Consider the following 14,190-nt stretch of genomic DNA (forward strand, 5'->3'; position numbering starts at 1 on the left):
ACACTTCCTGTTGAATACAAACATTAATCCAAGAAATATGCTGGATCTGGAAAGAATGGTAAACAACTATGGATTGAGAATGAATATTTCACCAGTAAAACTGGAGGAGAAATAAGAATAGCTAACAAAATATTAATTGAAATTAACAAAGTATTACAGAATGTCTATGTGTACAAGGCAAAGCTAAATCTGTTGTGCTGATCAAAATGTGTAACTTCTTGACCAAAAAATTCTGCTCATCACATCAAAAATTACTAAATGTATAATATGTGTTGAAACAGGTATTTCACTGTGCATGAATATTCTTACAGAAAGTAAGCAACATCACATGGAAACTGGGGCCCAGCAAACACAACATCAGGTACTGCCTACTTGTGAGCTACATATATTAGGTCTGATTTTCAGAAGTGCTAGTACCCCAAACTCCAGCTGAAGTCAATGGGAGCTGTGAGTGTTCAGTCAGCACATGATTACATCAGGCTAAGGTCAACAGTAAAAGGCAGCTCTCAAAAACCAAAAATATCTTACAGATTTCTAGGATCCAAAATGAATCTTGTATTTAGATCAAAGCTCAAACGTTATTTGCCTCTGAAGTTTTACAACACCATAATAGAATTAGTGGGGAAGGGTTTATGTATTTTTAAATAGTCTTCACATAGCACAAAAGCTGTTTTAAAGACTGGGAAAGACCTCTCTTAGACTAACTGGAAAGCTGCGTACTCTATCTTTCACTAAAAAAATAAGTACATCTTATTAAACTTACGAAAAGTTGCAAGCATCTGATTGGTAATGAAGCACAGAGCCCAGCTTGAAAAGTAACCTGAAATTTCCCTGGAGCGGAAGTTTAATGACCTTTGATTTTTTAGAGGTGAAATGTGGTTTGAGATAAGTGTTAATTGCTTTCCTTCCAATCTGAGAATTGTAGAGCTAGAAGAAAGCACCAGATTATTAGATATTTCATCTGTCATCTGCAGTAAAGGAGGGGCCACAGACAAGGCATTTATTCAGGCTTTATTGTCATAATTTGTATAAAAAAAAAGGTGCCCATACTTCCTTTATTTCGGAGGAAGAAATGTAAGGGTCCAAGTATTTAGCAGAAACACTATTTTTTAAAAGCAGTTGCAAGTGTTAAATTCATTCATGTAACTGCTTTCCTACAATTAGTCCATAATAACCGGTAAGGTCTGTCTAAATAGGCATGAGTTAATAGAAAAAAAATGGCCAGAAAGGAAGGAGTAATAGTTCTCAAGACCTGGAATTATTTCTCAGCTCCTCTGAAGGATGAGGATATTGATTACTGCAGGTAAATAGCTTCTGGTTTGCCAATATGCATCCCAACACATGGTGAATGAACTTTTAAAATCATCACCAGTTTTCTCCCACCAAGGCAAGCAAAGTAAAGGGTATGGCAGAGGTATGCATCTGTTCCAGCTCTGAAGTCTGCTACTTCAGATATGTTTGCTTTAATATGCAGTCTTTAATATGCATATCAACACTGGAAAGAATTTTCACTCCCCTCTGCCCTCTAACTTTCCTACAACTCAAACAAAACGAGAAGAGGTTCTGCTGAAATAAAAAAATGTAAACACACACAACTTTAGTCCTACAGGAAACTAACAGGCAACATTTCAACTCACACAGGAACAGTTCCAGGCAGTTATGATTTGTGGAACAAAAGTAATTTAAATTTATTTTACAACCTCTGTGACCAATTCTGAAAACAAACACTTTCAAGTATCTGTCAAACTACCCAGGGTTATAAGAGGTATGCTCAAGTGTTCACCAGATTGGACCATCTTGTGACACCCGCCATCAATCGCAGTTGCTACCAACACCAGTGTTCATAAATAAGATCAAATTGCCAACTCTCATGGAGTTATCACCCGGCTGGGTTTTTTGTATTTTTTCAGTAAAGTTGAGTTAGATGGCTTGTCATACCTTTTCTTAGGGTCCAAAAAGCTGCTGTGTGTCTGTGTGTGTTTGAAATAAGCAGCTGATACACAATGATTGGGCTTTCATGAATGTGTGTGGTTTGTATATTTAAACAGAAGCTTTGCAACCTTATATGCTACAGACATCTTAGCCCTACTGTTATGTAAGTTAGAGTTACAGGCATAGATTGATTATGGTGAGCTGAACTAGTAACTCACCTGGTCACAAATCTAGCAGGTTGTCTATGTTCTAACTTCTATTAAGAGGATGAGAAAAGTGATTTGGCAGTCCAGTGGGCTAACCTGTGTCAAACTGTGGCAGCCCACACAATACGTTTGAGTACTGCACATAACTAAAAAGATAGATAGAAAATTGAACCAGTATTATCATCGTTCCCTTTTTCTTCCATCTCCCTTTATTTTCTTCTCTTTTTGTCTGAGCTCCATTGAAGTCTTATCACTCTTACTCCTATCAGGGCCGGTGCAAGGATATTTTGCACCTTAGGCGAAACTTCCACCTTGCGCCCCCATTTCCCCTCCCTCTTCCCCTCCCCCTCCTCCTGGAGCATCACTTATTATAATCTTTCAAAAATGAATACTGCATAATGTGGCATTGTTCATGTATACTTCCTTCATTCATTCTTTCATATCAAAATCTACTACATTTTATTCTACTTTTAGAATATTCAATTATTGTTATTAAAAATTTTTATAAAATTAGAATGGCAGATACTCCATCATACAACAACTGACAAATATGACAAATTTCAACAACCTACACATGCATATCCACACATGATAAAAATATATACACTCAAATACTTAACATATACCCACAACTGACACAAAGTATTAGCGAAATGATGCAGCAGCAATTGCCAGAGTCTTAGATCTGAAACAACTCAACAAAAATAGTTAGCCTCAATCGACAACCTCCGAAAACTAGTAAACTTAGCATTATAAACAGCCTGTCAGAATAGGTAATGGCTGTGCACGATGAGAAAAATGACGTCATTGCCACTTTGTACTGTAGTGAAGCAGTACGCTTGCGCCCGCAATGCAGAGCTGGCATAGGCTATAGCTGTAATGTACGAGAGAAGAAAGACAAGTTAAAATGCAAGTTCAACAACATTTCTCTTTTCTTTATTCATTCGTTTTCCAGCAATAGTGTAAAAAAAAAAATTGTGGGCACTTTTTTTTGCCACTCCTAAATTTTGGTGCCCTAGGCGGCTGCCTAGTTCTCCTAGTGGTTACACCAGCCCTGCTCCTATTCCCTCTTCACTTTTGCCTCACTTCTGTTATTCCCCTTCCTTGCTGTCTTAATTGTTCTCTTTTCTTGTAAGTTCATGCCAGCCACTGAAAAAGAATGTCAGAGGCACGCCCCCTTCATTTAAGTGTTTTACCCAGAGACCTATTGCAAGTGAAATTGATTAATTTTGCTGGACTCCAGTGAATTTAGCTCGCAGCAGGAAAGTAAGAAAAAGCACCTCTGAATTTTACTGTGGGTAGATTCAGAGCAGTTGTGCAAGAATCAGATACCAGTGTTATCTGTCCAGTTTCCTTAAGTACAAAAGGGGTGAAAAATAATAATAATAAAAAAATCTTTCATCCACATTCATCCCAATGGTTAGGTTGCTGCTCTGGTTATTCCTGCACCACTGAAACATGTGTAGCAAAACTGGCCTATTATTTTTGAAAGCAGCAATAATGATAAATTGTTACTGTATCTAGGATACATGTTTCACTTTAAACATTATTTCAATTTAATGCTTGTACCTTTAAGAGAAAAGACTGTTTCTGGCTAAGCACAGTTTGAGAGGAGAGATCCCAACTACTACCAATGACTCAGACCCTGGGATCACACCTGCATACCTCGCTGGACTGATAAGACTCCTTATTCACTAACATTTATAAAACATTCCGAGTTTAGAAGTGTCAAATTCATACTCAACTAGACCTCTTAGATAATTACCCCACAAGCTTTATAAAAGCACATCTATTATCCTAGTTTTCAAGGACGGTAAACAGCTTGATTATCTGAATAATCAAAGGAACATACTTTTGAATATATTTCATATCAAAATATCTGACTGATTGCACTTTGATTAGTTGCACCACCTTACAGTAAGGCATATCTTCATAGGAGTGGTACATGGAGATTTGTACTGGCATATATAAAGCCTTTCCATAGATGCCGCAGATAACTGCTACCTGAGATTACGGAAATACTAAACTAGATTATTATACTATACCGTTGTTTTGCTGTAGGAATTTAAATGCATAATGGAAGGAGGTCGTGTGCATTATCAAATCAGGATATGATCACTGTACTTGTGTATCAACATGCTGAACTGCAGAAGCCACTTTAAACCTATTGATAATCACAGAGAGTCTGATAGCTATCTGTGGAAGAGGAAACCTTCTATTTCTTAAATAACTGAGATTATGTTATTACATACAGATTAGCTTTGCATAATTTTACTTTAACGAGTGCTGGCACTTGCCTATAAAACAAAACAACCCAAATACTTTAGGAAAATGGTTTAAATGGGGTGTGGTTGAGGCTAACTACCCTATCAACAAGGTATATAGCAGTGTGCAGTTTTGACTAAAGAGCAGTTTCAGCATGTGGCAATTACATAAACTTGCACTAAGGATCTTAGAAAACTCAATCAAATATCACTCAGTCCTAGAAAGTCCACTCAGTGAATATTTCCAGGGCAGTTAAAAACTGTAGCAAGGCTAACATATTCCAAGACCAGGTGTGTCACAGTGGTACTTGAGAGTCTATAAGTAGATTTTGAAAGTAAAAGACAGGTATGGCTTATGAGGTTGTGTCTCCAGAACCGTACCGCTGATCAGAAGCTCCAAGAGTTACACACGAAGTTCTTCACAATGAAATTCTGACAACACGAAAGAGTTTAATATGTGAAAACAGGTCTCCACAATGGTATCAGGACTGCTCCTGGCTGAACATTACCCAATTCTTTCTTTAAAACTTGGACAAAGAGTCTATTTTTAAAATAGTGAATTGGTTCCCAAATTTAGCTTCACCGTCGCCATATGTTTCACATTTCCACAGGAAGCAAAATTTATTACATTGCCTAACTGGATAGTTTGATTGCATAAAGAGGTATTAAAACACAATTATCAAAACCGCACATCAATGTAGCAACTTTTCATTCACCCTGTAGTAACTTTACAATTTCACTAGCCAGATCATAAATCTTACTAACCAGCCTCCTATAAATCTAGATAGCCAAACTTTAAGAGAGGTTGACCATGTAACTTCTCTTCTGATTCGCTTGTGAGGTTTTGTTTTGTTTTGTTTGAGAAGTTAATTTTCTAGGTTTCAGAAAACTGTTCTAAAGACACTCTGCCTTCTGCTTCCCTCAGACCTCGCATTCTGATCTTGGTGGTATCTGTACAACCTTACCCTCTGCATGTAAAAGAACTATCAATTTCTCTTTCTTGCATCAAAAACTGGGGGGGCATTCATGGTCATCATCATATGATTCTACTCCACTGAGTAGACTGAGAAAAATATATCACCAGCCAGCTTATCTCTGTTATTCTTCTGATGTGCAAGTTGGCTCCAGTGCCAATCTACAAATCTCATCTAATAACATCTTCAGTGTCCATGGAGATGGAAAGCATTACATTTGCCCCATTCTTCAAACAGTAGGAGCCATTGTTCTAGCCTTAACTGTCTCTGAACATTGGCTCAGTTAAAACAACACGTCTTTAATTAACAACTAGTCGTGCCAAACCATTTTATGCCAACATGCCCACCTTAAATAACGCAAAAATTGACTATTTCTCTGTGGATAGCTTACTACACTGAAAGCAAAAGGTGGCCACTTCTGCACTAATCCTGCAACTCTACACAGGAAGTTTTAAGTATATTGACTCTGAAGTCATTATTTTGAATCCACATCAGCTATGAAACAGGGAAAGAAAGTTTGTGGTTTCTTTCATGTATGTATTTATTTTCTAGTACATAACTACCATAACATATTGGTAAAATGTCCTCATGAAACTATGGAAACCTAGATGTATCTTAAATGTCACTAAAGTACCTAACCAGAATATCATAGTAAATGCACTATCCACATAATGAATCAAGGCACATACACAATAGAAGTAAACTGTACTTACAATCTGGTTAACTTCAGCGTGTTCTGGAAAAGCAGCTCGGGTAAAACCTGTAATTTATTCTTGTTCAGACGCCTAAATAAATAAAGAGAATACAGTTAACACAAAAAAGGCATTAGAATAATTTTCATACTCAGGAGCCTATTCCATCTTCCACAACACATGTAACTCCCATTAAAAGATGTGAAAAGCCATGGTATTAAGCTAGTACAGAATGGTATTAAGCTAGCCTTTGTGTACATTATTAATACACAGGGTCAGTACATCATGCCATGTGTAGACCACCTGGCCATCTCCTTGAAAAATAAGATGGAGAAAGCAAATAGTAAGTCAGAATGCTAATATGTGTATGAGTGTATCTGCGCGTTAAGTTGTATTGGATGCTTACTAACATACAAATCGCATGGCTCTCCTGTTGCGTTTTCAGTGCTTTGAAGAGATTTGCAGAAGGTATCTGGTTTTCATCTTTCTTTCTAAACATGTAGGCAATAATAAGTTAAATATCCCAAACATCCTGGAATTATTTCCAGACTGCCTATTGGATCTACTGTACATGGTCACATTAATTTTTGTTTTAAAAAACTGTACATTAAACATTAACTTTGGAAATCTGAGCACTATTGTGAAAAGTATGAAAAGTACACTTTTATTTGGACTACTGCATCCTTGCAACCTATTTTACTAAAAGTATCTCCTAAAATAACTTCTTGGGGACCTATTTTAATATTTATTTTCTAGTTAATTTTAATATATTCATTTGACCAACTTTTGCACTAACTCACTAACACATCCTGCTAGCTGAGAAAAGTTTATTTGCCCATCCTGCCCTCCAAAAACTACAGAAGTATCTATCATCCCGAAGTAAAAATTATCTTTATAACAGTCATTCAAAACTGAAATCAGCTTAATGTAGACAAAGCAACCCACTTTAGAAACACAAGTTAAATCCTGCAATGTACAGCAGAAACAGACATCTGTTCATCCACAAGCTCAGTAAATGTTGCTTAAATGTAACAATTGACCTGAACTCACACAAAAGACATTCAAAGCTAAAACTAAATATCTGGCTCCAGTCTCCACAGAATAGTTCTGTTTTGTGTCTCTCTATAGCTTAAAAAAACAACACACAACATTTGGCTAATCTTCCCTGAATGTTTATAACAGTAGTAATGAGTCTGATTCCATGATATGATGGGGGTTACTAGGGTTCTGCTCCCAAAAGCCATGTGGGCTCTTTAAGAGAAATACTGATGCTTAGCCTCCAATTCCTGGCGTCTAATTTTCTTGGATGCTGAGTACTTCATTTAATTTTCCATGCCTTTTTGGATTTATTCACCATTTATTCACCATTTTGGCCTGAAAGATCTTCCTTAGGGATCAGTCTAAGGTCACTGGGACTGAAAGGTTGGAGTTTTCATATGGCTACCATATGAATAAATCCAGCAACAATGGAAAAAGGCAACCATATATGTACTTCTCTTCCTGATATCAAGAACAGACAACGTTGGGTTTGGAAGATTTGCATACGATCAGACATTCTCAAAATTAAAGACATACCTAATGCAAACAAGTTATAAAATTGGTTCACCTTCCGGTACATTTCAGTAACAAACACCCAAGTTAGTTTTCTAGGCAAATACAAGTGCATTTAATGACTAAACACAGCAATAAATGAAAGACTATCAAAAGCCACAGAACAGGTTTAGTCAGCAGGTGGGGGATTCTAAGTCTAAAAATGACTAGCAGAATGAACTATAAGGAAAGCAATTATTTTTTGATAGCACATAGCCAAACAGAGTGTGGATAGTTTCTGTCACTTCTAGCATTAACTAGCTTTGACTAACTTAACCATCAAGTTGTTCTTGTTTTGCTGAAGTTGAAGTGAAATCTGTGTAGACCACATCTAAAAGAAGTTATATATGGTACCTAAAATACTCTAAAATACATTATCTGGTAGGTAAATTAAGTTTCATGCAGATTTCAAGCTAAGATGCTGTTATCTGCAACTATCCAAGAGCTCATAGCATTTTTCTTAATAGTAGTTTGACCTGGTCAGTTTTGGGACCAATCTTCCTCATCCTTCTGCTCTTTTTACACCTACTGGTTAATAACTGCCCTCACCTTCCACCCCCAGAGATCGAATCATTGCAGTGGTGCAATTTTCACTTTTGGTTCCTTTGTGTGGAAAGGCGTTGACAATGCTACATTTAATACCACACATACATATCCATGTTAGTTATTACATCTGTCAGTTAACTGAAGAAGAAAACCTAAGTATCTTAATACCTTTGAGGGCATTTTGCATACCTTTCTAATTTCCTGTAGATAGATTTGTCATCATGAGTGATACTTCCGGGACCAGCATTTCAACACCACTATTCTAACTTTATCAATGATTATACTATTTACCAAATGGAATTCTATGGAAAGAGCACTTGCACTTGCATTTGCCTAGAAAACTAACTTGGGTGTTTGTTACCCAACTATAAGGAAGCTGGTTTTTGGAATATGCTGATTGACTGATACTTTATGTAGTCAAGGCTCTGGTAACTTTCAGCTCACTTCCATCTGTTTTTACTCAATGTGATGTTCCACTCCATAATGCTTTATAGAAATATGCTTATTAGTGTAAATATGACATAACTGGAATATGTTTTATGCTAGATATGCCATGCAACATATCTTTGCAAAGGTTATGATCTACTGAATATATTCATCCTATCTGTATGCATGTATCATTTTTATATCTGAAGTTATGAACATGGGCTCTATGCTTGAATTTAAAGTGTTTGCTGTAGGAAGTATATAAGATAGATTTGGTCAACATAGTGGGAAAGGGTTATTCAAGTAATTGGGAGTACTTAAACTAACAATGGACTTTGGGAGATGCCAATCCACATCTGAGCTTTCCTGGGAACGTTCAAACTAACATGTAAACAATGGTGTTGGCCTGCAAAATGCTGAATCATTCATAGACATGTGACTAAGAGAGTGGTGAAGCACTGGAATGGGTTACCTAGGGAGGTGGTGGAATCTCCATCCTTTAGAGGTTTTTAAGGCCCAGCTTGTTAAAGCCCTTGCTGGGATGATTAAGTTGGGGTTGGTCCTGCTTTGAGCAGGGGGTTGGACTAGATGACTTCCCGAGGTCTCTTCCAACCCTAATTTTCTACGATTCTATGATAGAGTTAAAACAGACATGTCCAATGTGCATTCCTGCTGACAAATAACTATGGTGGGCAGTCTCTTCTGATACTGACAAGCATTTGAAACAATACTGTTTAAGGAACATATGTCATTTACATAAAGTTACACCACAATGTACTGCTGTAACTTGGCTACCCACCTATATATGTCCATTTAGTATGTTTTTACTCCTACTAATTCAAGAAAAAGACTAGAACCCAGAAACCTCAACTTTCCATAGTGAATCTTCCTACTTTGCATAGGTCTCTGCCTTCCAGAAACTGTTTAGTAGTCTATTATTCTCTCCGAAACAGGACTAGGGATTTCTTTAATAATTGTTTCTGGGTTTTAACTACCTGAAATTTACTGTAACCAAAACATATTTAGGTCTAGGTTGCAACAACCTGGATGCATATCTCAGAGCCAAACTGAAAGTCTCAGCCTTCTGATGTTTCAACTACAGTTGCACAAATTTCTTCTCTTTTTCCATGCTTCAGTGGTCTATATTCTGCTAGCAACCCTTTACACTGAAATATTTACTAGCCATTAAAAGGGTTGATATCTTTAAATTCAGTCAATTTGCATCTCTCTCTCACTGTGATCTCTCCTCTGACTTTAATATCTGGGAGCTAACATGAAGGCTTTCAATGGAGGGTCCTCCACTCAACTTCATTCAATAGGGTACAGTGTATGATCCATCTATTTACTTAGCTTCTGAGGACAGTGGGACTGTTTGAGCCACGTACTGAGCTTTTTTCATGAACTCTGTCTCAATATTTACAGGAATTCGAATATCTATTGCTGCTGATAATGGTTAATGAATGGTGTTTTGTTTTAAATGTCTCCTCTATCTAAAACATTGCTAGATTTTACTTGAGTTTTAAGGAAGTACAAGAGTATATGAAAAATGCAGTTTGTGCAAAAAGCCTCAGATTAGCAACTCCAGAGACTCGAGTACTGTTTATCCCTGGAACAGTCAAAGCATGGGCAATAGAAATATAGCCTTCCCAAAACTGCTCCACTAACATGCTTCAGCTCTGATTTTGAGTGACAACTGCTAGGAATCAGAGGAAATTTATCCTGCAGCTCCATTCCTTTCAGATTCTGTTCAGAGACTACCAACAGCACTTGATTAATGGCGATTATGTTAAGCTCATTTATCTATTAGGAATGAAAGAGATTGTCAGTGCATTTTATATATTCCAGCAAACAACTGTCTGCTGGTTATCACTGCCTCTGATCTGATTCCCGATGGTGTTTTTGAGGTACAAGAATCCATGTCCTATTGCCAATTTCAAGCTAGTCATAGATTCATAGACTTAAGGTCAGAAGGGACCATTATGGTCATCTAGTCTGATCTCCTACACAGCACAGGCCACAGAATCTCACCCACCCACTCCTGTAATAAACCCCTAACCTATGTTTCAATTACTGAAGTCCTCAAATCGTGGTTTAAGGACCTCAAGGTGCAGAGAATCCTCCAGCAAGTGACCTGTGCCCCATTCTTCAGAGGAAGGCGAAAAACCTCCAGGGCCTCTGCCAATCTGCCCTGGAGGAAAATTCCTTCCCGACCCCAAATATAGCAATCAATTAAATCCTGAGCATGTGGGCAAGACTCACTAGCCAGCACTCAGGAAAGAATACTCTATTGTAACTCAGATCCCACCCCATCTAACATCCCATCACAGACCATCGGGCATATTTACCTGCTAATAATCAAAGATGAGTTAATTGCCAGAATTAGGCTATCCCATCATACCATCCCCTCCAAAAACTTATCAAGCTTAGTCTTGAAGCCAGATATGTCTTTTGCCCCTACTACTCTCCTTGGAAAACTGTTCCAGTATTTCATTCCTCTAATGGTTAGAAACCTTCATCTAATTTCAATTCATTCTCCTGACTGCTTTTAGAATGTATACTAGAACCAGGCAATGGCTATGGAAATTTTGCTGTGAATATTCATAGACAATATTAAGGAATTAACTTTAGTTGAGTTTATACTCCCCGTTGTTGCAAATATAAAAGTCTCAGTTTCCAGAACAGGAAACTCATCAGCACAACACCACTGAGGTTAATACTGCTGAATGTTCAGGAAAAAGTATATCCCCCAGAGAACAGGTCAGCTTTTCAGAGTTAAATACTCTGAAAACTCCCATTTGAACAAATCAAATTTCTAATTTTGGATATTGCATGCAAACAACTGTTTGCAAAACACCTAGCACCAAGAATTGTTCATGGTAACAAATACATTTGAGAAAACTGCTGTCACAAAAGTCAACAGACAGGCAAAATAGATTAAATCATAGAATCATAGGACTGGAAGGGACCTCAAGAGGTCATCTAGTCCAGTCCTCTGCACTCATGGCAGGATTAAGTATTATCTAGACCATCCCTGACAGGTGTTTGTCTAACTTGCTCTTAAACATCTCCAGTGACAGAGATTCCACAACCTCCCTAGATAATTTATTCCAGTGCTTAATTACCCAGTTAGGAAATTTTTCCTAATGTCCAATCTAAATCGCCCTTGAGTATTCAAGGATGTATTTCATCAGGCCCTGCTGACTTGAAGACATCTAACTTGTCTAATATCAGAGGGAAAGCCGTGTTAGTCTGGATCTGTAAAAGCAGCAAAGAGTCCTGTGGCACCTTGTAGACTAACAGACGTATTGGAGCATGAGCTTTTGTGGGTGAATACCCACTTCGTCGGATGCTTGTCTAAGTAATTTTTAATTTGTTCTTTCCCTATTTCAGCCTCTGATCCTACCTCATTTTCACTGGCATTCACTCTGACATCCAATTGCTTTTAACCTTTTTGGTGAAAACAAACAAAGAAGTCATTTAGCACTTCTGCCATTTTCACATTTTCTATTATTATTTCTCCTCCCTCCCCCCATTGAGTAACTGGCCTACTCTGTCCTTGGTCTTTCTCTTGCTTCAAATGTATTTGTAATATGTTTTTCTGTTACTCTTTATGTCTCTGGCCTTTCTAATTTTGTCCCTATATACCTGATCTGTTACCTGTTATTCATCTAGGGCCATGTCCACACCAGCACTTATGTTGACAAAATATTGTTGCTCAGCGTTGTGGAAAAAAAAACCACACACCCCTGAGCAACATCAAGTTTTGCCTGCATAAGCGCTCATGTGCACAGCACTACATTGGTGGTAGACGCTCTCCCACCAACATAGCTACTGCCGCTCATTGAGCTGGTTCTATTATGTCAACAGGAGAGCCCTCTCCCATCGACATAACGTGGCTATAGGAATGATCTTACAGCGGTGATCTTACAGAGGCACAACAAGTGTAGACATGGCCTTACATTTTTATGCACACACATTGTCTGCATGCAGATTAATAGAAATTACGTCCTTTTCACACCCATACAACAATACTGCATAGATTTTAGAGAGGATGGAGCTGGGTCTGTATAAACTTTCTCCTAATGCCCTCCAGGAATCCTACTGCTTTACAGTCAGTTGTGGAAAAGTATTTCTTTTGCATGGAAATCTGAATGCGCAGAACACTAAATAATTACGTGTGTCATATATAACATGTATTTGCTTACTAGAAAAAAGATGCTTACATTAAAACTACACTGAAACTACAAAACACAATGTCCATTCATCACTTATTTTCCATTCAACCAAATTCTAAGTTGCTCCTTTAAACGACCCTCCCATCAGCATTTTGGTATTTCATCCTGTCACGCATTGTTACATTTTAGCTTCCCTGATAATCAAAGCAAAAACAGCCCAGTCAGACCTTCACATTATGATTTGTTGCGTGTAATACAATAAACATGTCTGATGGGCCTCAAATGAAAACTGATTCTGAAAACAGGGAGATATTCAAATATTTGATCCCACTATTCCTGTGACTCAAGTGTTTAGTAAACGAGGATGCCCCCAAACTTCTTCCTCTTTTTGCTCCCAAGTGGTTGCCAAGTTGGCCTACAAAACCCAGCTCCTTAATGGTACTGTTACCTAGAGCCGACTTTCAGAGGTGCTAGTAGAATACAAATTTCTGTCTGTCTACAGATCACATGGGTAGTAAATAAGTTGGATGAATAACTGCTAACTATTAGGAGCGAGTATGCCTAGCATGTCTGAAAATCAAGGGTGCAATAGTGAGTTGTTTCAATCTTTGCATAAAGTTACACAGTAAATAAACATTAATATTTAACTTCAGGCTTTACACTTCTATATTAGATAATATCCCTTCTCTTTCTACTACAAATTTACTATTGCCTTTAAACAGTTTTCCAGCATACCCTCCCTAGCCTGAGAGGGGGTATCCAGTGTTCACAGGCAGCCTCCCACCTTCAAGACTGTCCCTCAAGTTCTGGATGAAAAACTCAGTCCAGGTCTACACTGGAAATTTACATCAATATAACTACATCACTCAGAGGTGTGAAAAATCCACAGCCCTGAGGGACGTAATTATACCAACCTAACCCTTGGCGTAGACAGGAGGGTTTCTGCCATTGACATAGCTACCGCCTCTCACGGATGTGGAGAACCTACACTGATGGGAGGAGCCCTCCCATCAGTTTAAGTAGCATCTTCACTGAAGCGCTACAGCAGCACAACTGCACCGGTGAAACTGCGCTGCTACAGTAACCTGCCCTCAGTTTCAAGCCTCCTTTTAAAAAGATTTTTGTCCTCCTCCTCTCTGTCCTGGCATGGCGACTTATCGTTATTTGAATAGTGAAGACCCGCTCTAACGTGAGAGCTGGGATGTTTCAATGTACTTCCATTAACTCTAATGGCCCATCGTTGCCTTTTCCTGGGTTGCACAATGGATTGTTACTTGAATCTGGTTTTGTGTAAACACGTCGTTGGGGAGCTGCCTCTCCCTGACTGATCGCTCGCTGTCCCGCTTTGAGGTGGAGCCAAAGTTCATGATCACAGTTCTCTATAT

General features: G+C 38.1%; 1 protein-coding gene across 1 annotated transcript in view; it reads right to left on the minus strand.

The window, feature by feature from the left end:
* The window catches only part of SLIT3 (slit guidance ligand 3), a 789,390-nt gene that overhangs the window by 688,863 nt on the left and 86,337 nt on the right, over positions 1-14,190 (minus strand). The window contains exon 4 of the mRNA XM_050962519.1: positions 6,090-6,161. Coding sequence (XP_050818476.1) covers positions 6,090-6,161 — 72 coding nt within the window. The remainder of the gene's footprint in view (positions 1-6,089; positions 6,162-14,190) is intronic.

Source organism: Gopherus flavomarginatus, chromosome 7, assembly GCF_025201925.1.
Source record: "Gopherus flavomarginatus isolate rGopFla2 chromosome 7, rGopFla2.mat.asm, whole genome shotgun sequence".
Lineage (NCBI taxonomy): Eukaryota > Metazoa > Chordata > Testudines > Testudinidae > Gopherus > Gopherus flavomarginatus.